The following is a 26945-nucleotide window of genomic DNA, read 5'->3' as shown; positions in this document are numbered from 1 at the left end:
GGAACACAATGCCATACAATGGCCTGTCACATCTGTGTTTCTTAGGAAATGGACAGGCAAGACGTGCAATAAAGTGCTCACAGAGCAGTTGGTATTAGACTCGATCCCCAAATAACTCCCGAAGCACCCTTCCGCTTCGTAATGCATGGTTCCGTTCATCCAAACCGGGAATATGCTCATAATCATACACAGCAACCTGCTTATTTAGGCCCGGCCGCATCCTTGGGCAGCTCGCCCTCGACGGCTTGACGGCCGATGTTGCTCAGGTCCTGGGTCTCCTTGCTGGCGGGCCCACGGAGACCGGCCTTGGAGGCATCGTTGGTGCCAATGTTGGCCTCGGCCTCGGAGCGGCCAGAACCCACATTGACGGTGCTGGCGTCGGCAGACTGCCAGTCGGAGGTGGTGGGAGGCTGCTCGGGGAGAGGGAGGTTGGCCTTGCGCTCCTCAATGGTCTGGTCCTTTGACTGGGTCATGTCTGGCACAGAAGTTGTCAGTCGCGTGTTCCCTCTAGCAAAGACACCGATGAGAACTCACTGGCTGTTGTGTGTTGTGTCTGGGTGGTGAGAAAAGGTGGATTGTGTGTTGCTGGCTTATGTTGGTGAATCAGGAGATGTGATGATATGAGAGAGAGAAGAGAAAGCTTGTCATGGTAGCGCAAAGGATCTTAAATGGCAATCCCATCGTTCTCTCCGTCTCTTCAACTTGCGCATTGCGTCGTGTGAAGAGCCTGGACGAGCGCCTGACGTCACTGACGTCAACAGAGGGGCAGAAGCTCCGGCCTATTACGCCAAAAAGCCCCACTATTGCGGGCGGAACAGCGATTACACGCTCGATGTTTGCGCCCCGCTGGCATGGGCGTTTGACACCTTTAGGTACGGCACGTACGTGGTGCTGGAATGATAGAACCACTGGCTTGCACTGGCTTGCGGCTCCATGCAGGCATCGATTTTGAGGGAATTGCTCTACGTTCTCTCATGTTCCATCACTTTCCCATGCGGGGAGCCTGAGGCTTCATCTGTTCCAGTACTGAGAAAAAGCAGTCGTGACATTCATTATCTAAGTTGGTGACCGAAGATTTCAAGGCCCGACCCGTCTATCGCCTTCCGCCGTTGTAGGTTGCGCCTGTCCAGCGTCTGGGTTCAAATAATCCGCACTCTCGGCAGCCTCGTACTCCCCAATCAGGTCTGTGACCACGGCTCTCGCCTCGTCGAATTCGTGAAAGTCCTCGGCAAACGGTGCGGTGCGCTTGTACGTCTCGATGAAGGCATTGCGCTTCCGCATGCCATCGTACTGCTTCACGATGCGCTTGAATAGCTGGGCCATTTGTCAGTATCGATTCTGCGAACCTCGGAACTCTAAATCAGTCGCGCCAGCGGGGAGATGTATGCTTACCGTAGCAATGCTTGTGTGATTTGCCAACATGAGTCCACTAACACGGTGGCTCATTGGGATATACGGGCTCCGTTTTGTTAGGGCCACCTGGATGCTTGCAGGCCCCCAGGGGATAAAGGTTGCCAACCGTCGCTCTCTGATTCTGAGGAGACTCTTGTGCACGTCCGTCGGGTCGACCTCTCCCTGAATCACATTCAAAATGGAGATGTAGCAGCTCTTCTTGCCGGGCACGGTGGACACCATGCGGTTCTTTGGCTGGAGGAGACGCCGCATCACTTCAAGGACTGTAGTCTTGCGGACGGTCTTGGCGGCCTCGACCTGGTCGCCCGTAAAGGGGGTGTAGGCGGTCATGAGAAAGTGGCATCGCGGTGTCGGGATGAGCGAGGCGAGGATGCTGACAAGGTCATTGTGCATGTAGCCGGGGTATCGTAGCGTGGTTGTGCTGGCAGACATGACCGTGGCCACGAGCTGGTTTGTCTGCTGGAAAGAGGGTTCCTGAACGTGCAGTCTGTCGGCCGCAATGTGCGACAACGCTCCATTGTCCAAGACCACAACAGAATCCGCATTCTGGGTCAATCGCCGTAATGACAGGAGACTGTTATAGGGATGTACCACTACGTCGCCCGAGTTTGTCGGATCCGGGAAGACGGAGTAGGTCTGGATGATCTTCTTTGGGAACCGGTCGTTGAGCCTCTCAAGCATGAACGAGCCCAGTCCAGATCCCGTGCCACCGGCAATGGAGTGCAGCATCATGAAGCCCTGGCACGTCAGTCAGTAAGCTTGAGTCTCTTTTGAATGTGGCGTGCACACCTCTAGCGAGTCACTGCCGTCCGCCTCACGATCAATCATCTCGAGAATGTCCTCATAGAGAGTCTCGCCGTGCTCGTACCCATCTCCCCAGTTGTTCGCCGCGCCTCGTCCGTCTTTGCTGATGAAGAAGTTCTCCGGGTTGTAGATGTTCTTGTACGGCCCGTTCTGGATCCCGTTTATCACTCGCGGCTCAAGGTCGATCATAATCGCACGTGGAATGTAGCGCGTGTCGTCAGACTGGTAGTAGAAGACATCTTTCCGATCGCCTCCCTCAGTCGCAAAGTCTTCGAGGTTGCCGTCGCGCGAAATACCATGCTCCTGGCAGAGCTGCTGCCAGAACTGACTGCCGACTGTTCCCCGCGCTTAGCTCAGTGCTCCAGAAGCGCAAAGGATCGCGTGATCTACTAACTGCTGTTGCCGCATTGCCCAGCCTGGATCGTGATGATTTCTCTGCAAATGATCAGATAATACGATACTCAGGTGATCGAGGGTATTCTACCGAGGCATCTTACTGTCCGGGCCTCAACGAGGCGCAGTGGCTGCTGTATCGTACCTAGCGAGAAGTTGGAGAAAAGGTTGGAAAATGGCGGTCGACGCGACGCGTTTGGCGAGGCCTGTTTCAATCGTCGACAAGCGCAAGTCGCTTCCGCCCCCACGTCGGCATCATGGCGCTACAACCTTCATGTTTCTTCTGTCATGCAATCTCGAGAACACTTTCTTTCACTATTACTAAACGGACGGGAACGGGACCTGAGCGATTTTAAATTATGTTTACATCGCATCTGCCTAAACTGCTGTTGTGCGATCAGTCTGCGAAGTAGACCCAGTCCGTGCAAATTCCATGCCATGAGACGCCGGCAATGCTCAACACACAAACCAAATAACTACCTACCTTTCTATATACACTGTTGCTCGTCTGCCTGGTGCGAAACCTGGCCCTACAGTTTACTCGACCACATTATTTTTTGTTCGCTCCCTTGTGCTCCTCCACCTTCTCCGCCAAGGCCTTTGCCAGATCTTTTGTCTTGACCTGGATCATCCACGTCTCCAGGCCGTCGCCGGTCGCGTTGCCTGTCGTAATCTTCACGTACTTCTCCTCGGCCTTGTAGGCAAAGTCGGGCATGACGCTTCTGTTCAACGCCACATGGCCCCTGGGCTCTGCGCGAAGAAGCAGGCGCACGTTTCCAGACTCCTTGTTCTTCAGGAGTCGGAGGTTTCCGACACCCTGCGTTGACCAAGGGCTTTTCGACTTCGTCTCTGCGGCCTCTTCCGGACTCACAAACTTCAGAACCTTGGCGCGTACCTCGTGCAACGTCTCCTCGCCTTCCTCTGCAGCATCCGCGAGGTTAACCTGCTCGTGCTTCTCTGCGTCTTCGTCTCCGTCCTTGGTTTCGGAACCGGCAGCACCCGCACTGCCATTGGCTGCCGACGGCTCCGGTGTCCCGCGGGCAGGTGTTGTCGCCAGACTGGAACCGCCACCGAGGTTGGATGGTGTGTCTATTTCCGTCGTTTCAGCGGGGCAATCTTCCTCTTTTCGGGAGCAAGAAACTTACTGGTCCCTGAGGATGGCGGAACGAGGAAAGAAGGTGGTGCAGCGGCTTGAGTGTTTGGCTGTGTGGAGCTGTTGGCCCCAAAGCTGAACATGGCACCCGATGATCCTGCCCCAAAGGACGGCGTGCTGGCACTGTTGTTGCCGAACGAGGCATTGTTGCCAAAGGAGCTTGCGTTGCCAGCGGTGCTAGCACCAAACTGGAAACTACCTCCAGCATTCGACGAGGCAGGCTGGTCTTGGCTACCAAAGGTGAATGACGAGGGAGCTGATTTGGATCCCGCGTTGCTGTCGCCGTTGGATGCGAAGGGATTGCTGAAAGATGTCCCAGACTGCCCGCCCGCGTTACCGCCACCATTCATGCCGGAACCACCAAAGGAGAAGTTGAAGCTGCCTCCAGCGGGGGTGTCGCTAGGACTCTTGCCATTGCTGTTGTTCCCAAACAAGTTACCACCACTGCCATTGGGCACGTTGTTCGAAGTTTGACTACCAAACAAGTTGCTAGTGGGTGCGGTACTTTGGGTGCTGCTGGCACCGAAGGAGAACGATGGCGCCGGCGTAGACGCTGCATTGCTGTTTAGACCACCGAAGATGGGCTTGGCCGGGGACTTGTCGTCTTGCTTCATGGGGCTGCCATCAAACATGTTGCCTGTTCCGGCTGACGCAGGTGGTGACTTGGGCGCCGAAAACAGAGGTTTCGACGCAGGAGCTGAGGATTCCGCCGGCTTGTTGGCGTTTGCTCCGAAGCTGAAAGTTGGAGCGGCAGAAGATTTTGTGGCATCAGAACTAGCCTTGCTGCCAAACAGATTGGTGGTCTGTGGAGCGGAGGTAGTCGCACCACTGCCAAAGAGATTGCTGCTGGTAGTCGTTGCGGGCTTCGGCCCAAACAATGACGGGGGCGTGGCAGCGACATCTTTCTTCTCATCAGGTTTCGCACCAAACAGTGGAGGCGAAGTACCGGTCTCATCTGCAGCCGCAGATGAGCCAAACAGAGGTCTTTGCGCACCAAACAGGGGAGTAGATGTGGTAGACGCTCCATCCTTCTGCTCTGTGTCGGGCTTCGCAGCGCCGAAAAGAGAGGTGGATGGGCCAGATAGACTGCTAGGCTTTTCCGACTCGGCAGGCTTGGCACCGAATAGAGTAGATGACTGCATCACGGCAGGTGTCGTAGAGCTGACAGACTCTGCAGGCTTGCTGGCGCTGCCAAACAGGTTGGAGGGGGGCTTGATAGGGGGAGCACCGAACAAGCTTGTTGGCGCGCCCTCTAACTTCTCGGCCGCTGGTTCCTTAGGCTTTTCGGAAAATATCGATCCAACGGCAGGCTGCTGGGGCTTCGACTCAGGCAAAGCCTTTTGAGTATCCTGAGAGCTGTTCTCCTTGTCCGACTCGCTGCCATCCTTCGACTTGTTGGCAGTCTGCGTGTCCTGTTTGGGGGCGCCAAACAGGTTCGACGCAGGTGCTGCCGAAGTAGACTTGAAGGTGGATGCAGGCGCATCTTTGGGACCGCCAAACGCCGAGCTAGGCTGCGCTGAGGGCGCAAATTTGATGGGAGTGCTGCTAGGGTTCCAGGTCTGGTCTTTGGCCGGGAACGAGGCTCGTGCAGTCTCTCCGACAGGAGTACCAGCCCGCATCGGCTCTCCGTTGCTGTCCTTGGTGACACGGTCAAACAAGCCACGGGCCGGTGTGCTCTCGCGTGTCCCTGCTGCACTCTCCCCAGTGCTGGCTTCGAAGGCGGGTCGCTTCGCGCTGGGTTCCTCAACTTCCTCGGGCTCAGAGTCCGTCTCGCTCTCTCCATCAGCATCGGCATCCTGCCCACTGTTCTTTGCAGAACTGGAGTCCGAAAGGTGCCCAAAGATATTTCCACCCGCACCGGCCGGCTTCTGGGCTGTATCGGACTTAGCATTGTTTTTGAGGACAGATTGCATGAGCGAGTTGCCCGCGGGCTTGGGCGCAAAAGCGCTGGGTTTCGCAGGCGTGGCGGCGGGCGTTGTGGATTCTTTGTTAGCAGCTCTCTCGAACGCAGACCGAGCACCTGAAGTTGGCTTCTGCAGCTTGCTGGGCTGGCTTTCCGCCTCCTCTTCGTTGGTGGAAGCCTTGCGTTTGTTGGGAGACGTTGCAGGGGCTTGGGCAGGGGCCGCAAGTACGGGCGTGGCTGAAGCAAAGCCAGGCTCAGCATCATCGATCTTGTTGTCGCTGACACGGCGCTTGCTGCTCTTGGTGACCGGCTCGCGGATGTCTTCATCGGAGCCCTCATCAAAGGTCTTCCGCTTCTTGATGGCAGAAGCTGCCACGGATGCTTTGGTGGGTGTTGCTACTGACTCGTCGTTCTCCAGAGGTGTCATGCCATGCTCTCTACGCCATCGCTTGATAGTCTCCGGATCCGCTTTTACGTTTTTGAACTCGTACAGGTCGTAGTGCAACATGACCAGTGTCCGACTCTTCTCATATTCCTTGGCGAAACTAACGATATTGAGACGCCAGCCTTTTCGAATGAATATCTCGTCGGCAGTATGCTTGAGTCGTCGCATGTCGAGGATACAAAACCACTGTCGTCGCTGCTCGTCGTCGAACTCTTGGGGACAAAGTTCGGCAAGATATTGGTCAGCGTAGATCGGGTTTTTCGGGTCCCAACCCTTCGGCACCTTGTTCTCGAGGGCCTCGCCCGTGAGCTCTCGTGCCGGCTCTTCAATCCTCATTGGGAATGTCGGCACATCAAGCATCTTTTTCGCGATCCCTCTGGCGGACGGGTACGCAATCTTCTCCCTCTGTACGCGTGCCGAAGCGGGTGTGCTGCCCGCCGGTGGATCGAAGAGCTTCTGCTTGGGCGTCTGTGAAAAGCTTGGTGAGAAGGGCGCGGGTTTGGGGCTTTCTGAGGCGGTGGATGATCGGAAAATGTTGCTCGACCCAACGAAGCTACGCCCCAAGCTATTTGCGGGCGCGTCATCGCGCGTCGTTAAGGTCTTGCGAACAGACCCAGGAGTGCCTCGTCGCGGAGACGCAGCATACGGCGACGCGGTCGACGACGCGAAGGCGCGCTTCGCGAACGGGAGAGGAGGTCGCGATCGCGGCGTCGCAGACTGCGACACATCATCCATTGAAAAGGTTACCATGGTGGATGGCCGGGTCGGTCGCGGATCGACACCAAGTTCGGGGGTGGCAATCGGACTCGGGAGGCTGCGGTGTACCTGGATAGAGGTAGAAGGAGCCTTTCAGACAAAGGCGCACCGAGATGTTTGCGTGGGACGGATGAGCTGTGCTCGCGGTTTGGGACGTCGAGGTCGAGGAGCGCGACTAGATGTCCCTATCCGCATGTACGGTTGACGGTGGAAAAAATGCGTCGTCGCCCCAGCGACGATGGCGAGGGTGTGCGCGAGGAGAAAGAGGAATCGAGAACAAGAAGGTACGAAATTAGGAAGTCGCGCCTGAGGGTCCGTGCGATGGAAGCGGGTGTGAAAAGCCTCGCTAATGGAGATGAAAGACGCGGATTGTTGCGAGTTATTGACACGACCACACCCGGACAGTGTTGTGGTGGAAAATTGCAACGGGACTGATGGCGAGCGGTTGGCTACGCTGCTCCTTGATATTACTGAACGAACGGCTCTAGCGCCTTCCTCAGTGTAGGGAAGGGACCGTCCGGCGAGTGGCTTCCAGGATTCGGAATTTTCCCGGGCCACTGTTAATCCGTTGCAAGAACTGTGCACCTCAACCCTGCTCCCTTTGACTCCGCACTGAACCGCATCGAGAACAAACCGTGCAGCTCACTTCCAGCTATTAATATTCAGCTGCGTCACAACACTACGTATTCTGCTGGTCGTCACAGTTAACGCACATAATCACTTCTTTCACTAGGTAATTCCTAGTCCCCAAGTTGTGAAAGGCAAGTTGAACATAGCGTAATACTAATTGAAGAGAGCTTCAACAAGGAGTGTCCTAACCGTATCCTATCCGTAGTAGTAAAGAGTCGCGCAGTAGGCTAAATCACAATCTCGTAGCCCTGACAAAAAGCGCCCATAAATACAAAACTTCCGAATCCTAGAACTTCCTCACTTGGGAGAGGCGAACAGCTCCTCATCCGAGGCGTCAAGAACATCGTACTCCTCGTCGGTCAAAAAGTCATCCGACGCATCCCAGTCTACACTCTGACCGCAGTCGTCGAACTCTTCAGCAAAGGATGACTTGCGACGCTCGATGGATGCCTGGCTCTTGACTTCCTCGTAGACACTAGCTACAGGCGATTCCTTCTCCAGTTTGGGGAAGACCATCTGGCTAGACTTCGTATCCTCTTCTCTCTCAACCTCTGCCTCGACTTCAGGGGTCTTCTCAGCGGGCGTATCGGACTGCGTAGCGGCAATGTCCTTGTGCTTTACGCTGTCACGAAGCAGGCGATGGCGTTGGCAAGGCATGATGTCGCGGACGTTGACCTCACACCAAAGGCGATGGCCGAAACGGAAGCCGTCCGAAGTGCTAACACGCCAGTACGAAACAACCTTGCCGGGGTGGGCAGGAGTGCGAAGCTTGACGGTGAAAGAGAACTCTTCTCCCGGGAGAACAGGGCTAGGGCAAGCATTGGAAAACGAGGCGACGTAAAGCTGCGCGGTGCTGATAGGACGGGTCGAGTCGACGTCGCCCATGTAGTCACCAGCAACATGCTTCACACAAGTCCCAGCAGGCCAAGCGACCTTGCCGCTGTTGCGGAGAGTCCAAGTTTGTTCAAAGACGTGCTTCGGTGGCCTGATGGAGCCGTCAACAACCGTGTCGCGGACAAACTCGGCACACAGATCATCAGGCACCACATGCTCCTTCTCTTGCTCAAGGGTGGCCTCGTCGGCCGCTTTCTCAACCACAGCCTCGTTCGACACTTGGGTGTTGCTGTCAACCACAGGCTGAGGCGCCGCGGGGGCAGGTGTCGACTTCTCGACGGGAACTCTGTCGCCCAGAACAGTTTCCTGGCCGTTGCGCTCATCGTGCGTGGTAACGCTCACGTTGCGAATAGGCGTCGAAAACTTGATAAGCGGATGCGATTTGTTGTGCTTCAAGAATGGGCTGGCCTCGCAACTAGCGCAGAAATCGACGTCGTGGCAGACAGCACACTTGTAACGGATTCCACGAATGTAGGCTGGATAGCCCTTGCCTGTGGAGCAGAAGGGCCCGTCACAGCAAATGCCCTCGTGAACCGATTGGATTGACGCGCAGCTCATGTGGTTGGCCTTCAAAGGCTCGTACACTGGGATGAAGCGATGGCGAGGGTGGATGAGGTCTGCGTTGGGAGCACAATCGTTGCAAAAGTCCCAGTCAGGACAATCGAGGCATTTGTGGCGGATGCCGACGATGAACTTATCACAGCCATCGCAAATAGCCTGATGGGCCTGGTTGCGGCCCGCACACATCTTTGCGCGAATCAAGTCAGGGATGACCGTGCCAGCCACCGCAGGCGAAAAGGGGTGCGCTGGGTGGTGCCCATCAATGTCATTGGGGAAGCAGTCTAGACACAGATCGAAGTCGGGGCAGACTTGGCAGTGCATGAACTTTGCCTCGGGTAGTTCTAAACAAATGTTAGTGGAAAAACCACGGTTTCAAACAAAAGGAATCCCCGTACCTCGAATGCAGCTGTTGCAGGTGCGGATGCCGGCAGGGAAGTAGTTCGACAAGCTGGCACCAACATTCAGGCTGGCAAACTTCTCTTCCAACTGAGCCCAATTGGCACCCTCGTCCAGTGCAGACGACTCGGCGAGGTGAAGCGGCAAGTTGAGGGCGTCGAGCTGTGAAGTCATGTTATCATGCGACCAGTTGCGCACTCCCGGACACGTCTGAATCGGTTCGCTAGCCTCAACCTTGGACTTGGGCTTGGGGGCAAGCTTCTCGGTTGTGCTGCTCACAATGTTGCCCTCGACCATGGTGCGCTTGATAAGCCAATGCTCCGTACTGTAGCAGGTGACGCCCGAGTCAACGCAGCGCATGCAAAGGTCGAAGTCGCCGTCTTCACAAGTAGAGCAGTGATAGTGGGCGTGAGATGTCTGCTGATGACAGCTGTTGCAGCAGATAGCAAAGCGCGGAGTGGCAGAGAGGGGAGTCGCGGTTTCAGGTTGCTCCCGCTCCTCCGCCACGGGCTCAGTAGCATCTTCAGGGGTCGTCTGAGTGTACTTCGACTCGGGCTCGCTTGGGACGGCCATGGCAGACATGGTTCTAGAGATCTGCTCTCGGAGGCGACGGGCTTCCCGCTGGTGCTCGGCGAAAGCCTGGGAATCGGGAATCTTCGGAACGCTTGAGGTCTGCTCAGACGGTGTAGGGTTCAGAGGAGCGATAATGCCCTCGGGCACATCTTCGATCGATACGGGCTGCGGGCCAGATGTCGTCTCGTAGTCGAGGTTCTTCTTGATGGATACACGAAGCTTGAGCTTTGACTTTGCCTTGGCAGCACGGTAAAGCTGCTTGTGGACAGCCTGGTTGTTTGGGTCGAGCCAAACATACGCAGCAGCGGAATCGGAGTAACGCTCGATGATGATGTCGGTCTCGCTGGGAATTCGAAGGAAAGCTCGGATCTAGTAACAGTGAGCGGTCGTTCGCATTGTACAACGATGGCAGGTGCAGGAAACACGGACCTGAGTCTGAAGAACCGTGGGAGCAGTGTCCCGCAAAGGCATCTTAGCCCTTCGGGTGCTGCCTTCAAAGTGCACCTTGACAGTGATGCTCGCGTCGAGCGGCGAAGCCGGCTGGGTGCTAGTGCTCTCCATGATTCAATGAATCCTACAGTCATGTCACCCGTCAGTAAGCTTGCCATGCGTTGCGGGGGTGGAAAAGTGAGAGAGAGGACTTCATGTTCCTGTTGAGCAACGAGTTTTGTGGACAGCATCGACTTACAGGACTTGCACTTCTAGGAGCTCTCGAATGGGGCTGAGAAGAGAGAGGTTGAAGCGGTATGCGACTGCGTGACCGCCTCTTCTGAGGTGCAGTCACCAAATAGGACTTTTGCCCCTGGAAATGTAGAGCTTTAAGACTAAGTTTGATGGCGAAATGATGAGGGTAGACAAAAGACCATGAAAGTCGATGAGAAGTGTAAAGCGGAAGAAGATGAGAGGGCAAGTTGTCGATGATGGGATAGACTTAAGTCCCAGGTGGTGGAACTCTGGGCCTCTGGCCGTGACTGCATTGTCGAGTGCACGGGCCCACGGGCAACGACTGGCTGGACGCCACTTGGCTGGTCACGGGCCACATTGACCACCCACCGAGCTACCGAGCCTCACCCCCGGATTTGCTAGCATCGGGGAAACGTACGACCTGCATGAGTCTGCGAAGCTGCTCCGTCATCCCCTCTCCTCCTACGTACGTAGTAGACGGCTGTGTCATTACTATTCCGTTGCGTTCCAGGTTGTCAGATTCCAGGTCCACTGTGCCGACTTTCCTCAGCATTCACTAGCCGAAGACTAGCCTAGGCTGAGCACCAAAGTGCCCTGCGCCAATTTGCGATGATCCAAAGCGTCGGGTGTGACGACTGGACAGGCGAGCAAACTCAATAATAGTGAATCACGACCGCCGCGGACCGCGACCGCTAGGCTTATCTGACAGTGGACACTGATGAATCCGACCATCCAGTCCCCGCATCCACTCCAAGGCAGCGGTGGGGAACGTAACCCGCTCCGGTCGTCAGCTTGCCTGCCTGCTCTGTAGATTTGGGGGCCAAGGTGCCGAAGAATACTCATAGGCAGGCAATGATGCTTGCTCAGCTTCGACTTCAGCTCGAGCATACCATTCTCAGATCCGACGTCCCGCCCGACAATCAAGACCAGGCTTGGGCCAAACCTTGAATCGCGCCAGCCGCCCAACGGATGCTGCAAACGAATGCATGGTGGGGTTGGAAATCTGGCCTCACCCTAATCATGTGCTGGAACTTTCATTGCCACGCTTTATCGCTGTCGTCTCCAGACTGTTTAGGATTGAATTGTATATTGCTAGACCTAAACATCCACTGGTAGTGAGATCTGGCCACTACGGATACGCGCATTGAAAATAATACTCCCTGGTACTATTCAGTCCTAGCATGTGATAAACATATCCTTAGGGAGCACTAGCTTTGGTCACTGGAAGACATCGTCTCAACGCTTCGCAAAGCTTGCCATCAGTTGATTCCGCAAAGCCAAGGCCAAGCATACCATTCGCCTATGGACATGTAAATAGATTCCTCTGCCAAACACCTAAAACGCCGCTGCTACCGACAGCAACTCAACACCACGCATTCCCTCGACTGGGGAAAGATAACAACGAGGACGACGACCAGGGCTGACAGCACAGTGTCTCCTCCGGTTTCCGACAAGTGGGTCAAGGATGAGCTCCTTCCAGCTCACTTCCAATCTCGCTGCACAAAGTAGCGAGCATTTTTCCAATTAGAGATGATCGGCGCCAGACTTGTGGCTATTGGGGGTAATAGACCATGTTCTGCCCTCCTTGAGGATAGTAGTATCCATCTGGGCTAGGGGTGACCATGCCACCCATTCCCATCCCGGTGGGCTGATATGGCTGGGCCGCCGGGTAGTGCTGATAGGGATTCATCGACCCAGGTTGTGGGGTATTGTAATAGTAAACCATGCCGTTGGCCTCCTGGGCAACTAGTGGACCATTCGCTGTCTGAGCAGGGTCGTTTGCTTGCATTACCGCAGGATCGGTCGCTGGGGGCGCATAGCCACTAGGAGCGCCGTGATGCGAGGGGGCCCCGTATCCAGGAACAACAGGAGCGGCCATGTCGGGTGCGTTGTAAGCGCTGCCGCCGTAGTAAGGTGAATAAGTGGGAGGTGCTGGACCCTGGAACTCCTGTTGGCCGTAGTAGGGCTGCTGTGGCACAGCCTGTCCGTAAGGGTTGGGCTGGAAGGGCGCAGCGTGGATGGCCCGTTCGGGTATTTGAGACAAGGGCGTCCCCGAGGAACGCTGCGATAAGTAGGAGTGTTGTCGGACGTGGTTTTCCTTTGGATGGCCATTCCCCATTTGCAAGGGCATCTGCTGGTGGAAGGCTTGCTGGAATGCCGGGCCCTGGTTGAACGAAGGGGACTCGATGTCGGCCACAGAAATATTCTTCTTTGGACGAGGCTGATGCATGGGCACGCCGTCCGCCGTGCGGTTTTCCTGAAATTGCGGCGGTGGTCCGTTGATAGGCAGGAAGGGAGCGTGGCCATTAGGCATGGCGGGCACAGCCTCGGATCGTGTGGGTGGCGGAAGGCGAACGACAGGCCTGACATTTTCCGCAGGTGGCCCTGTGATTGACGCTGCTGGCGAGAACATCGCATCGCGGTCCTGAGCGAAGCTCGACCTCCTGCTCATAGCTACGCTGGGGGAATACATGCTGCCATAGTAACTCCCACCAAAAACACTTGTCCTCCTCGAGAAGCCGCCAGCAGAGCCCATGGCACCCGACCGCCCTTTACCCCTGCCCCGTTGCTGGTTGGGTCGCATAGCCCTGGGGATGAAAATGAATGACCTATCGATGGCTGGATAGATATAGCGCGGCGGACGGTCTGGGAGGGAGATGCGAACTGGTTTGTCTCGTCGCAGAGGCGGGCGATGATCCGGCAACTTGGTGTACTGCTTGACAGCAAGTCCAGGCTTGACCAAAGGCTTCGCCATCCCAGGCAAGGAGACTCTGACCTGGGTGTTTCCAATGTGCTTCTCTGTCGACAAAATGCGGTTGATGGGGGTAGAGTTCGGCTCTCGAGTTGGGATAAACCCGTTGCCGTTTGGAGGGCCTTCAGGCTCTGGCAGGTGGCGCGGTTGACGACTTGGGCCGGGGGCCCGCGCGGCGACTGTCTCGTGCATGTCGTGAGCCCAGGGCAACGTGGTGGTGGGATCACCAGGAGGGTGCATTTGGCTGCTTAGGTCAGTCAGAGTCGTATGCGACATAGCATTCGAAACCCACTTCATTGGCGAGAATGGTCCCCCTATGCCCCCTCGTCCGCCTCGACCACCTCGGCCTCTCCCAAAGGGTCGAAACCCGTTCGCAGCCGGTCCCGCATGTCGATGATCATGCATGAAGAAGGCACCCCTGTTCGGTACAAAAGCTGGATCCTCGTCTCTCTTCTTCCGATAATCGTCATGCTCATGGCGCCGTCTACCATCTGCGTGCTCCGAGGACGGTCTTGTGGCTGCTGTCGAGCTCACAACGACAGGAGCCCCGGGTGATTTCGGTGGGCCCGGAAGGTCCGCATGCTTTCCCCCTTGCCGCTCCTTACGCTGTGTCACGTCGGCTTGAGTTTCATCAAAGTGTAACTCCTGCGCCGTGCTTTCATCGTCCAGCGCCATGCCGTGCATCATCGCAGTGGTGTCCGACATGGTTTTTGCCGGTACGACTGGGAGCTTTCGTGATGATCTGTCGGCCTTGCTCGCGACTTTTTCGGTAGTTTCGGTCGGTTTCGTGGCAGTGGGCGATGTCGAGACGACTTCGTCGACGTTGCTTGTGTCGCTATCGTTGTCGGCATCGTGATCATCAGTCGCAATCGAAGCGTCCGAGAGCGAATCATCATCTAGATCCAAGTGTTCCGGGCCACCCTCATCTTCGCCTTCATCCTCGACGCGACGACGGTGCCCGATTTTTCGGCGGCGGGCGGCAGCCATGTTTCGGTCTGTCATCGAAGGGTCAAAGTCGAGCCAAGTCGGACGAGCTGCAGGATGTGAGGCGTCGTTGTCGCTTCAAGACAAACCCAAGAAGAGGCGCTGATGAGAAGGTAGAGATGGTGAAATGTTCGCTGTCCCAGAACCCAACAAGAAAAAAAAAATGTCCCCAAGAACCGGGTTGGAACCCAAAGCAAGTAGGAGAAACGCACACAACAGAACCCCGGAAACGCAAGAAAAATGAGTAAAAGAATTGCCGACAGTTGGTTTCGCTGAATACAGCTGAATACAAGTGCTGCGCAGGGCAGGAGAATAGAAGATGTAGGGAGGAGGTGACGTTGGTGATGCAGACGTCGTCGAAGCCGACGGGGCGAGTGATGATGGACAGAGGTCGAAGGTGGTGGATGATGGGTCCAGAGGACTGGGCTGAATACTGACTGGGCTGGATGCAGTGATGATAGACTGGCGAACCAGTGGCCGAGTGCCAGGCCTCAGGGCGCCCGTGTACATGTACGCCGCCGAAGCTTCGGTGGGTACAGTCAGTTTATTAGTACCGCGACTGGACTGGAGTGTCTGTCCGACCTACGGAGGACTGTTAGTGCAGTGCTTCACTCGTGTCGAATCACTCAGCCAGAGCTCAGGTCGCACTAACACAGCGTTCATAATAGTACTTTCACAGGCTGCATTTCTACCTTAACCACTCGAACCTCAGGTAGTTAGCTTCATTCCAACTTACAATTATTGGCAGCCGCAATAAACTTGTTCACAACGCAAAGAGACACGTGAAGACCATACTTTGCTTCATTCCCACCGTGGACGGTATGAATGTATCGATGGGCAGTGCAATTGGACGCGGCCAGTGGTCGCGGTCATACGTTCAAATGTGTCAATCGTTGTGCTTCCTCAGCCGGTCGGTTGTGCACTTGTGGTGCAGACGCGCCGCTTGACACGAAGCCCCCTATCACAGCAAGGACACCTAGCAAGGGAAGCTTGACTTAATTACACCCCTAACAATCTGATACGATTTAAGACAATGATCGGAAGGATGGTCTGTGGTCTGGGAACGAGGACCTCGCCTGATCTCCAGGGCTTCTACTACTCACTCTACGAAGTAAAATTATCAGAGAAAGCACTCATTATGATTGAGCAACAAGGCTTTCGAAGCGCGATGCCTACTCGTTCCGTTCCTGAGCAAGAGCTCATAGAGTCGCCAGGTGGCTTGAACTACAGCATCCCTGGAAAGCATTACTTGGAATCGTCGACGGGAGTTCACTACGTGTGCTTACCTATCCGTGGCAGATATTATCCCCACCATTGCTTGACCTCGAGTCGACGTTCGTCCAGCAAGCTACGGTCGTCATCTGTGTCGACGTGATCATGACACGACCCCCACGCTTCTGGACACTGGCAGGTCATTTTCACTCCACATCCCGGCAGGTGACAGACAGCCTCCAAGTTTCAACACACCATGGCAGACCATGAGCAGGGGTGTGCCCTCCTGCCAGTTCTCAGTGATTCACACCAGCGTGTTTGAAGTGGTCTTTTAGCCAGCAACAGCAACAGTGAAATTGGGCTACGGAAATTAAGAAGGGTTTGGTAGTCATTTGCCAAGCGAGCAGCGAATACGGATATCTCACGCAAGATGAAGGCATCTAACAAAAAAAATAAAAGATCAAAGTAGGCCTTGTCGATCATGCTGCTGATCGACACGGAATAATCCCCGTCACCGTACAACAACTGGATCATCCCATGGTTCTCCACTGCTGTTCGATCTCCAACCCGCTCTCCAGACGGTCACTCCCTTTGCGATGACATTGTCAACCCTTTGCCTGTCCGTCAAGGTGAACCATCGTCAGCAGTGACATAACGCACCTCATGGGCGGCAATCACCTGAGTACCTGACGCCAAGCTGAGCACCCCTAAACGGAGCCAATGTCGTCATGCGGGGTGAGCTCTCAGCCCTCCAATTCGACGACGACCGACGAGATGCCATTTCATGACAGGCCATTTGCATGCATCCATCTGCGGGGGGGAGCATTGGCGAACGACTAGACCGGCTCGATAAGATTGGAGAGCATTGGATTTCACGAGGAGGGGGTTCTTCACTTATCTATGAAGTCCCCGACGGTAATTGGCCGTGTTTCCTCTTCGACTTTTGTTCCGACGACCTCAATGCCTGTCTGTTCTCGATACGAAGTAGGAACACCATCACCCCTACGAGACGCTTTCAACTTCAAAGCCAGGCATCGGGGCGCAACAGATAGCGCGACTCGAGCACCACAAGTCTGGGACCACCTTACTCGGGCGAGAGCACCACACAACCGTACATCCAAGCCGCAATCATAAAGCGCACGCGAGATTGGACCCGCGGGCGTACCTTCAACCTTTCAACATTGACGCGATTGGGCTTCAACCATTACTGACACCGCAATGGCCGACCTCACCAACAAGCACCCCGACCTCCAATTCTCCCTCTCCCCCCTCATGCCTCCGCAAACGCCGCTTATCAAATCACCATCATCCTCCTGTCTTCTGACACACCTATCGACCAAAGCCTTGCCGAGTCAGGCGACCATCGCCAGGGCCAGATGGGGCAGCGTGCAACGGATCATGCTGGAGTACCCAGACAAGGGTCCAATCGTGGTGCAAAGCTTTATGGAGCCAGCTGCACAAGAACACACCATAAAAGCTCAGGCTGAGCAGGACCAGGCCCCGCAGTTGGTCGGTGTTGTTGCGGGAAACCATGACCAAGTCAAAGAAGTCCGCCGGGCAGCCGTGCGTCTGGAGAGGGTTGGGCGAGACATTCAGAAAGAATGGTCCGTGCCAGAACCCGAGACCCCGTGATGAGGAATGATGACATGCAGGGGAGGCACAGGGACCACCATTAAAGGCATAGGCAGGCGTTTGCATAACATCATCAGTCAATTCTTTACGTGATATCTATTATTGGACCGAAGAGCCTCTTTGCTTGACAACCCTTTCCATGTTTCTTTGAGTGTCTTAGATGATCTGCTGGAAAGCACGGTTGAGAGGAGAGCGGACGTTGGGAACGTCCTTCCAGAAGTCGATTGTCGCCACGGCGCGCTTGGAGATGCCCTCGGGAGTGAACTCGAACTTCTGTTATGGGGGTCAGCTCTGCACGTGTGTTGCTGTTCGTCATGACTTACGTTGTACACATCCTTGTAGGCACCGGAAGCACCGAAGCGGTTGAGACCGAACTGCTCGTGGGTGTAGCGCTCCCAGCCCATGGTGCTCATGACCTCAACGGACAGCGAGGGGATACCATCAGGGAGGACAGACAGGCGGTACTCCTTGCTCTGGGTGTCGAACACCTCGAAGCAAGGCATCGACACAATACGGGCATTGACGTTGTGCTTCTCCTTCAGGTACTTGGCGGCATCAACGCAGATGCACACCTCGGAACCGGTCGAAACAAGGGTTACGTCGGCCTTCTCGACCTCGTGCAGGACGTAGCCACCCTTGATGGCCTTCTCAATGGTCGAGCCCTCCAGCTGGGGAAGGTTCTGGCGAGAGAGGGCAAGGACGGAGGGGGTGTGCTTGGAGGTCATGGCAACGTAGTAGGCCGCAGAAGTCTCATTACCGTCGGCAGGACGCCAGACCATGTTGTTGGGAAGGGCGCGCAGGTGGGCGAGAGTCTCGACAGGCTGATGAGTGGGACCGTCTTCACCAAGACCGATAGAGTCGTGGGTGGCGACCCAGATGCAGCGGATCTGAGAAAGAGACGACAGACGGACGGCACCGGCAGCGTAGGAGACGAAGTTTAAGAACGTACCGCCGTACGGGATAATGGTACCGTAGGCGGCCAGACCGTTCATGATGGCACCCATGGCGTGCTCGCGAACACCATAGCGGATGTAGCGACCAGAGTAGTCACCGAGGCCATTGGACTTGGGCTGGAAGTCGACAGCCTGCTTCCAGCGAGTCAGGTTGGAGCCCGTCAGATCGGCGGAACCACCCAGGAGCTCAGGGACGACATCGATGATCTTGCTGAGCACAGTCTCGGACAGCTTGCGCGAGGCAACGGCGGGGTCGGCGGGAGTGTAGACGGGGAGGGCCTTCTCCCAGCCCTCAGGCAGCTCGCCCTTCAGGCGACGGGTGAGGTCGGCGTGCTCCTTGGGGAATTTCTCGGCGTACGAGGCGAGGAGCTTGTTCCACTCCTCTTCGGCGGCAGCGCCCTCAGAAGCGTGCTTGCCGTACAGCTCACTAACTTCCTTGGGGACAACGAAGCTCTCCTCAGGGTTGAAACCGAACTTCTCCTTCAGCTGTTTGATGTCATCCTTCTTGAGAGGCGAACCGTGAACACCGTGGGTGCCCTGCTGGAGGGAACCGTATCCGATGGTGGTCTTCAGGTTAATGATAGTCGGCTTGTTCTTCTCCGCCTTGGCCTGCTCAAAAGCCTTCTGCATAGCATCGAGGTCGGTGTCACCCTTCTCGATGTCCAGGACCTGCCAGCCGTATGCCTCGTAGCGCTTGGAGACATCCTCGGTGAAAGCGCAGTTAGTGTCACCATCAATGGTGATGTTGTTGTCGTCATAAACGCAGATCAGGTTGCCAAGCTGAAGGTGACCAGCCAAGGATGAGGCCTCACTCGAGATACCCTCCATCAGGCAGCCATCACCCAGGAAACAGTAAGTGTAGTTGTCGACAAGGGTGAAGTCGGGCTTGTTGAAGGTGGCAGCGGTGTGAGCCTGGGCAATGGCCAAGCCAACAGCGTTGGAGACACCCTGGCCAAGAGGGCCAGTGGTGACTTCGACACCTGGGGTATCATGGGCCTCAGGGTGGCCGGGAGTCTTCGAGTCAACGGACTGAATTGTTAGTTTGCTCGCATCGAAAAGATTTCCAAAAGAACAAAACTTACGCGGAAGGCCTTGAGGTCGTCCAGCGACAGATCATAGCCGAATAGGTGAAGCAGAGCGTACTGAAGCATGCAGCCGTGTCCGTTGCTACAGATGGTGTCAGCTCCAAGGTCTCAATGAGGTTCGATTTCAACCTTACGAAAGAACAAAACGATCACGGTTCAACCACTTAGGGTTCTTGGGATTGAACTTCATGAAATTGTTCCAGAGAACGTGGGCAACGGGCGCCATGCCCCTGGTATTTGTCAGTATCCGGCCGTCGGCAAGCTTGTGAAGCTGTTGGAGAGCTTACATGGGTGCACCGGGGTGTCCCGAGTTGCTGGTGAAGGTCGCATCAACCTAAGCATGCGTCAGTAACGAACATTCAACCCAGCACCAGCCATGTCTAATTGAGGTCTTTATGGTGCCCAGCCATCGACCTTGACGGTCCTTCTTGATGGCGGGGTCGACCGTCCGCGAGGCGACCGATGGAGGGGTAGTCGCGAGGGAAGATGATCAGGCAACAGAAAACTTACCGCGAGAAGGCGGATGGTGTTGATGGCCTTCTGGTCAAGTTCGCCGAAACCCATGATGACGGTTGTTTTCAGTGAGTCTTGAGAATGGGGTGTAGGTAGATGATGGTTGTTGAAAGGAAAGAAAAGAAAAAAAGAGGTGGGTGGCAGACGCGAAGAGGAAGTAACGCAAGACAAGGTACGTGCAATGACGGCCGATCATCTGAGTGTACATGTACGTACCGCTACTACCGCGTCCCGCTGGCGCCGCTCCGGTCGCTGAACCGGAGCCTAGAGGGGTTGTTGCAGGTGGTGGGTCCGCCATCAATTGGCTTACCCGGCGCAACAAGGCCAGTTCAAACACCCCACGTATCAGCCGCGCGCGGGCGTCACAGACTCCAACTCGCCGCTGCGCAGCGCTATTCATTCTCCCCGAGAACAACGCAGCAGTCGCCAGCATGCCTGGGAAGATGAAACGCTTGAGAGATGTCTACTGATATCAGACCACCCTCACAATGCCACTGAACGGTGCATGACTTGCCCGCGTTATCTGCTTGGGTTAGTAGGCATGGAAATAGCGGGTCTGCCACTTGATCCCTGTCGTATCACCCGGCGAGGTCCCCTTTTTTTTGCCCCTCTTTGTGGACCATCACGACAAGTCGATAGCGACCCAAGCCTCCTCGAGCTCCAATCTCTAGGCTCAGCAACAAAATTTCTTCACTTGAGTTTATCCTCTGACGCAATGACACTCCCGTCTATCCACAATGTAATTGTATGTATCCACGACACTGAGACGCCATGGGAATGACGTTGATCGAGGGAGGGTTTGTTCGATCATCGAACTTGATCCCTCCATGTCTGTTACGGAGGGGGTAAAATTTACATTTCCAGAGAGGGTCACTACGTAGTCCAGTACTTCTTGGGTCAGCCATTGCGGCTTTTACTGATGGCCTCGTCAACCAGCTCGTGTCTCGTCGAGTGGGATTTACCGCTGCTTCCTTGGGCCTAATTTTGCCGGCATTACTACTCATCAAGACGACAACCGTAGTGTCTTTACAACACGACAGGATTCCAATCGCTTACAGCCGAACCACTCAGCGCCGAAGCGTCTGCCTCTTGCTGCTACGTACGTACTGACCACGGCAGCAAATGTATTGCCATTGAGTCGGTGCGTATAGCCGCGCCTATAAGCAATGTGCTCCGCGAGATTGCCATTTCAATATTGAGCCACTCCATACGTAGGGTCGTTGGCTATGTTGAACGCTTCGCACGTGGTTCCGATGCCGGACTTATACTATTAGCTCATTGTCTTTCATCTGCCTTAGCCTTGCATTTAAGTCTTGAATGTTAATTAACGCAGTGAAGATAAAGACATGGGGCCTCGAGCTCAACATGGCTCGTCCAGCGTCTCACTCCAGTCGTCAACCGCTCCCCCTCTCGACAGGCTAGTCCAGGTGAGCTACCCTACACTAAACCCTTAGCAATGCCTCCCAGTTTCAATTCTCGTCCAGAACTACTCCATGTCTGTACAGCTGCAATCCTTGACAATTACATTTTAGTATGCTGATATCTTCTATACAGTACTCTTTAGAGTATACCCAGATTTAGAAACTTTTGGCTAAAATGAAGTGGATAGCTGAGGCGCGTAGATATGAAAAGCACAAAGTTTTGGACCCAAATTGAATTTTTACCACGTTTATTCTGCATTAGTCCATCATCACGACTGTGTGAGCAGGAGTCACAACCACAACAACCACTTGGTACTGCACCTGATTACCGCCGAGATGGCAAAGAAACATCACCCTGGGAAGAATGTCGCAAAGCCCAAAGCTAAGCCACAAGCAAAACCTAAGCCTACATTAACCCCGACTTCAACAGTTGCCGTACCACCACAGGATGTGAAGCATCAGCAAACGCTGCTCGCACTCTTCTCTTCAACCTTCAACGAGACCCTGAAGTCGGAGGACATCGCAGCCACCATACAAAATATCAAGGCGGCTCTATATGATCGAGACTTCGCGAAAGCCTTTGGCACGGAAACCTATCTCGAGGCCTACGCCGCGCGATGGAGTCCCACACGAGCACTCGGATATGCTACTGTTCTGGAAGGACTGCATGCGACATGGCTCGAGCCTCTCCTGACCGATCAAAGTGGTGATGTCCGCCAGGAAGAGGGTGATCGAAGTGAAGGTATGGACGGAAAGAGCTCTGAGGAAGCTGAGACAGACACGAAACCAAAGACGCTAAAGAACAAGATGAACGTCCTGTCCATTGGAGGCTGCGCCGCTGAGCACGTTGCTTTTGCGTCCTACATCTCTCAACACTCCCTGTCGTGCTCTCTTACACTCCTCGACTCGGCGCCGTGGGGTAGGATAACGGACAGGCTCCAAAACGCTCTCGTCACACAGCCTGTGTTGCCAAAATATACCTCCGCCTCCATCGTTGCGGCCGCCGAGCCATTACTACTGCCGGGGCAGCTGGATGTCAAGTTCCTGCAAGGGGACGCACTTTCTCTCCCCGAAGATGAGTTCAAAAGCATTCTCAGACAGCAACCCCTTCTTGTGACCATTTTCTTCACCCTCAATGAGCTTTACACCAGCGTGGGCATTGGGAAGACAACCAAATTCGTCGCACATCTGGGTCAGCTTCTGCCGTCAGGGAGCATCCTCCTCGTTCTCGACAGCCCTGGCTCCTATTCAGAAGCGTCCGTCGGGAAAGACAAGAAGAAGTACCCTATGCAGTGGCTTTTGGATCACACACTGTTAGAAACTAAACTCGAAGGCTGCAAATGGAGCAAACTACATTGCGAGGAGTCTATCTGGTTCCGATTACCCTCGGAAGGACTGGATTACCCCCTTCAGTTGGAGAACATGCGGTATCAGATGCATATATATCAGGTAGAGAATGTCTAAATATAATCACGCTAAGGGATGAAAGAGTATAAGTGTTCTTGCCAAAAGGGACTGATTCTATGCCCAGACCAACCTCTTGATTGAATGGCCCAGTTGCTCCAACAGGCCCGTGTTTTTCTTCGCCTCCTCTAGGGAAATTATATCTTCTTTCTGGATCAGTTCCTGATGTTCTTCGCCGCGCTTGTACAGACGGCTCTCCTTTGTCAAACGCGCAATCTCACTCGCAATGGTTGTGATCTGCTGCAGCTCAGTCTCGTGCTCTGTGCTGACAGTCGTGGAGGAATTAACGTAGGGTGCCTTGAAAGCCAGCTTCTTCTCTGCTGGAGGCTGGGCCTTGTATGTGAAAAAGTCGACAAGGTTCAGAGGACGATTCTTCTCATTTCCAGGCTCAGGGTCCTTGATAGGTGCGATCTCGCCGCGGGTGGAAGAAGTGCGCGTGTTAGTCCTCACAACATCAGCCTTGCCCGGCTGGTAAGCGACAACGAAGCCAACGTTCTTTGAGGCATCCATATGAGATGGCGAGACGATAGATGTGATGTAGGTTCCAAGCTTGATGCCCGTGATGTTTCTCAAATCGACTCGTTCGAACGAGGATACCTTGTCCATGTTCCAGTCAAACCGACAGACATAGAGGGCTGCATCGGTAAGTAGAAGCACGACCTCCTCCATGGGCAGAGACTTAATGGTATCCGAGACATGCGGACTGATCAATGCCCATGCCCCGTGAACTTCTTCACTCTCGTCGGCGACGACGCGTTTCTGGCACAGCTCAATGGCCTGCTCGCGCAACTTGGCGACGGAGATGGCAGGGTCCTTGGTCATCATGTCCGCCTCAAACTCTTCGAATACCCTCTCGTTCACATTGCCCAGGAGGAAGTCGATTGCTGTTTGACTAAAGTAATCATTCACCATGCTGTAATCTGTTAGCAAGTCTTCACCATCTGAACCGGAGATCTGCTTACCCGCTGTAGAACCGCGCAAGGGACAAGCTCAAATCGTTCAACGCCCCGCGATAGTCTCTCTTCTTTGTCCTTGTATAATCTCCTTTCATAGCCGCTGTCGATGCATATTGTTTCGAGACTGCGTCGCCATTATCGGCCCAGAGGGTATTGAACCAAGTCGTCTGCTGATCAACCTGCGCGTCCATGTCGAAACCTTCGGCTTTCAGCTGCATGTCGAGCACATGTCTCGCAAAAGAACTTTGGCAGACGTTGGTCCGGTCCAAGCAGTCCATGCAATTCGTTCGAACAACACCCTTTTGCTTCTCGACAACTTGGCCACGCTGCACGATAGTGCTACCAAATTCCTCGAGTTTATCCCTCAGTGTAGACAGAAGCAAGCTCACGTTCTCAAATTTCATACCTCGACAAGCCTGGTGGAAGTCAAACCACTCGAAAGCGAGGGGTTTCTCGTCAGGCCTTTTCGTGTCTTCCTCAGACTGCCGATTCAGGTACTCAATTGTTTTTTCATACCTAGTACCGATGCCAGACTCCACGCCGTGCTTTTCCACCAGATTGACGATTTGGATAGCTCCGTAGTTCCTCCCCAGTGCCTCGAAATGGTTGCGACAAGCTTCCCTATTTGTTTGATCGGAATATTGCAGGATAGGTACAGGCTTGATTGCGTATGGCGATTGAGTGAAGAAAAGAGGAATGCTGCCCCTGATCTGTAAAAAGGAGTGCACTGTCGAATCTTCAGTCCAGTCTGCGGGCATGAGCAGCTGCTCGGTTTCCACCATGTTGGCAACATTCCCTTCCTGATTGATGCCCCGACGTAGGTATCTGAGCCCAGCCCTCTTGACAGAGCGGCGGGATATAACACTGATGGTATATAACTTCTCCGAGCTACGTTTCTCTGGTTGATCTGGCGTTGTAGCAGCTTGCCCTTCTTGTGGTTGCGCCTGGGTTTCAGACTGTGCCATACTATTCATCTCCATAGATTCCGGACCAGGTTGATCGACTTGTGGCGGGTTACTATCCACAGTGAATGTCCTCTGTCCAACGAAACCTTGCATGACCGGGAGCACCACTGAAGCATCGCCCACTGAGAGAAAGGGCCGCAACAGAGCACGATTCCAGAAGAACTTGTTGTCCACCTTCTCATACAATGGTGCATCTCTGTCGGGGCTCCCAGCGCCCTTTTGCATGTTGTGCGTAATGTCGAGATCGTATGAGAAGTAGAAGCTCCTCGATGAACCAAAGAGAATTTGGACCGTGCGCAATAACTTGGGCAGCAAGGTCGAGGTCTCAGCCTGAGATGCCGCTTGATCATTGGAAGTCGTGTCTTGCGCTGTCACTGCGCCCTGGTTTTTTTCTCCAGGAGGCTCTGTAGCGGACAGTGTAGGCGAGTTGCTGATCCCCAGTGCCTTTTGCTGATCCTGTGTCCATCCACTCCGACTGAACCAACTGGACGCAAATCTCCCATAGCTGCCTCTCCTATGGATGACATCTTCTGCGATACTACTCCTTGGTGTGACAGTCTTGGCAGCCTCTCCGGCCACGGCGACATCATCTACCTCATCTGCAAAACTGTTTCGGAACTCCAGCTCATCATCGCTCGTATCTCCGTCGTTGCTGGCTGAATTTGGTGCTGTACATTGTTCAAGATGTCGATTTGCTTTCCGGATGGCTTCCTGGGCTGCTGACTTTGACGAGCAAGGCGTAATGGCAACCTCGGTGACTACATAGATTGGTGTGCCAAACAGTTGGGCCACTTGCTGGCGACGTGTGATGCTAATGAGATAGCTCAACTTTGAGACGGTAATCAAACCTAAAGTAACATTGAGCATGGCTCCCGGTCAAAGATTAAGCTTCTACTCACCTATAACCCCAAAGGCTTCGAAGGTGGATTCGTCATGGTCTGAGTCCTCCACCGTTTGCTCTCGCGACGCAGGCGATACGCTACCATCGCCGTATGCGATCCTTAGAGGCTGAAATGGCCTTTGACCTTTTGAAGACAGTGGCTGAATTATAAGCCCGTCAATCGCAGCACATATTAGCACTTTGCGCGCGAGGCCTGGCATGATGCTTGAATCTAAGTCGGATCGTAACGTCGCATCAGGCAACGTTTATATTCTCGAAACTTTCCCCAGCTGAGCAGGACGCAATAAGATATATCAGATACACTGGAAAGAGGGCAGGGTACCGGAAACCCGTAGGGAACCTAGGAATAAGAAGATGATGAGATCCATGTTTCTGGAGGTGCTTGGCTACTTATTTATTCTAGCGTGGTGATTTATTGGAGTAACGTCATCGGGCGCTTACTGGGGCGTCCAGATATTCTACCACGCAGCATCGACTTTTCCAGATAAGACAGACTTGCTGTACCGACACATTTAACTGGCGTCGTTGATAGATCCAAAGAAAAGAGCCCCATTCGAAAATCACAGCACCACAATGATGATTCAACATGCGCAGTTCTTCGAAATTTCTCGATTCGTAGTGCTAGGGTGCGCAACAGTATTCCAACTGTTGCCCACACTAATCAATAAGCCGGGTTTCATCCAAGTCCTATGTAACACCACAATACGCCCTTCCGCATCTTGGTCGCAAAGACGCCCGCCATCGCGGCAAGTGTGAATTCTCTAGATGGCGAGACGCTCGACCTTGTCGCGCATGGCACGGATCTGACCGGCCAGCTCACTGGCGTCGTTGCTGGTGATGCTGGCAGCGATAACAGGGCGGCTGACGCCGCAGGCGCGGCCGAGCTGGGTCTTGTGCTTGACGTAGACGTAGGGCACGTTCTTGTCCTCAGCGAGAAGAGGGATATCTGCGGAGAGTCAGAATGCTTGATTACTGGGGCTTGAAGGAGGGAACTGACGCAGGAGAATGGCCAAAGGCGAAGTGTCCTATCGCAAAAATTCCGTTAATATAGTTCAGCCATGCAAGGTTGACCCAGAACATACAGCAGCGAGCACGACGAGTTCGGAGACACCACGGTTCAGGGTCTTGGTGGCCTCGTTGGCGCCCTTCTTCAGTTGACGAGCGTGGGTCGCAGACTGGACAAGATCCAAGAGCTCCTGCTCGAGCTTCTTGTCGGCCATGGGCCAAGCTGGCAAAATTGTCAGTAAGAGTACTGTACACCAGCCGAGTCGCGATGCGAATTCCTGCGTGCCCATGGAGATTTCGACGTACCAGCAGATTCAGCCATTGCGGTGGTTGGTAGTATTTCAATCGGGAAAATATCGAAGTCGGTGATTGATAGCCTCAAGGTTCCTTGCGTTGGCTCGCCTCGAGTGGTGATGAGCAGGATGTGAAGTTGAAGGGACAGGGTTTCGTGGACGCTGGCAAGAGGCCAATATCCAGAAGAAATTCGTATCCGAACT

The 26945-nt window shown here is 54.5% G+C and overlaps 8 protein-coding genes across 8 annotated transcripts; 2 read left to right on the top strand and 6 right to left on the bottom strand.

The window, feature by feature from the left end:
* Positions 1 to 200: 200 nt before the first annotated feature.
* Positions 201 to 6846, bottom strand: J7T54_003984 (uncharacterized protein; the record flags this gene model as incomplete). The annotated part of the gene is made up of 7 exons (XM_051506181.1): positions 201 to 475; positions 1155 to 1314; positions 1393 to 2151; positions 2203 to 2552; positions 2756 to 2816; positions 3194 to 3699; positions 3756 to 6846. 7 exons carry the CDS (start codon positions 6844 to 6846, stop codon positions 201 to 203), a joined length of 5202 nt encoding a protein of 1733 aa, XP_051362574.1.
* A 948-nt stretch (positions 6847 to 7794) lies between these two features.
* Positions 7795 to 10482, bottom strand: J7T54_003983 (uncharacterized protein; the record flags this gene model as incomplete). The annotated part of the gene is made up of 3 exons (XM_051506180.1): positions 7795 to 9293; positions 9348 to 10290; positions 10351 to 10482. 3 exons carry the CDS (start codon positions 10480 to 10482, stop codon positions 7795 to 7797), a joined length of 2574 nt encoding a protein of 857 aa, XP_051362573.1.
* Positions 10483 to 12157: 1675 nt separating this feature from the next.
* J7T54_003982 (uncharacterized protein) lies at positions 12158 to 14344 on the bottom strand (the record flags this gene model as incomplete). The annotated part of the gene is made up of 2 exons (XM_051506179.1): positions 12158 to 13601; positions 13866 to 14344. 2 exons carry the CDS (start codon positions 14342 to 14344, stop codon positions 12158 to 12160), a joined length of 1923 nt encoding a protein of 640 aa, XP_051362572.1.
* Positions 14345 to 16771: 2427 nt separating this feature from the next.
* On the top strand, positions 16772 to 17185 carry J7T54_003981 (uncharacterized protein; the record flags this gene model as incomplete). Its single annotated transcript, XM_051506178.1, has 1 exon — positions 16772 to 17185. The coding sequence occupies one exon, from the start codon at positions 16772 to 16774 to the stop codon at positions 17183 to 17185; it is 414 nt and encodes a 137-aa protein (XP_051362571.1).
* Positions 17186 to 17341: 156 nt separating this feature from the next.
* J7T54_003980 (Transketolase) lies at positions 17342 to 19787 on the bottom strand (the record flags this gene model as incomplete). The annotated part of the gene is made up of 6 exons (XM_051506176.1): positions 17342 to 17458; positions 17509 to 19167; positions 19221 to 19305; positions 19358 to 19453; positions 19511 to 19557; positions 19734 to 19787. 6 exons carry the CDS (start codon positions 19785 to 19787, stop codon positions 17342 to 17344), a joined length of 2058 nt encoding a protein of 685 aa, XP_051362570.1.
* Positions 19788 to 21493: 1706 nt separating this feature from the next.
* Positions 21494 to 22621, top strand: J7T54_003979 (25S rRNA (uridine(2843)-N(3))-methyltransferase; the record flags this gene model as incomplete). The annotated part of the gene is made up of 1 exon (XM_051506175.1): positions 21494 to 22621. The coding sequence occupies one exon, from the start codon at positions 21494 to 21496 to the stop codon at positions 22619 to 22621; it is 1128 nt and encodes a 375-aa protein (XP_051362569.1).
* A 57-nt stretch (positions 22622 to 22678) lies between these two features.
* On the bottom strand, positions 22679 to 23981 carry J7T54_003978 (Phosphatidylinositide phosphatase-like protein; the record flags this gene model as incomplete). The annotated part of the gene is made up of 2 exons (XM_051506174.1): positions 22679 to 23534; positions 23584 to 23981. The coding sequence occupies 2 exons, from the start codon at positions 23979 to 23981 to the stop codon at positions 22679 to 22681; spliced, it is 1254 nt and encodes a 417-aa protein (XP_051362568.1).
* Positions 23982 to 26204: 2223 nt separating this feature from the next.
* On the bottom strand, positions 26205 to 26770 carry J7T54_003977 (U4/U6 small nuclear ribonucleoprotein SNU13; the record flags this gene model as incomplete). The annotated part of the gene is made up of 4 exons (XM_051506173.1): positions 26205 to 26389; positions 26441 to 26468; positions 26526 to 26671; positions 26755 to 26770. The coding sequence occupies 4 exons, from the start codon at positions 26768 to 26770 to the stop codon at positions 26205 to 26207; spliced, it is 375 nt and encodes a 124-aa protein (XP_051362567.1).
* Positions 26771 to 26945: the final 175 nt, after the last annotated feature.

The sequence above is a fragment of the Emericellopsis cladophorae genome, assembly GCF_022114955.1.
Source record: "Emericellopsis cladophorae strain MUM 19.33 chromosome Unknown NODE_19_length_326966_cov_119_582185, whole genome shotgun sequence".
NCBI lineage: Eukaryota > Fungi > Ascomycota > Sordariomycetes > Hypocreales > Bionectriaceae > Emericellopsis > Emericellopsis cladophorae.
The sequence above is the reverse complement of the archived record's forward strand: the minus strand, read 5'-3'. Positions and strand labels throughout refer to the sequence as shown.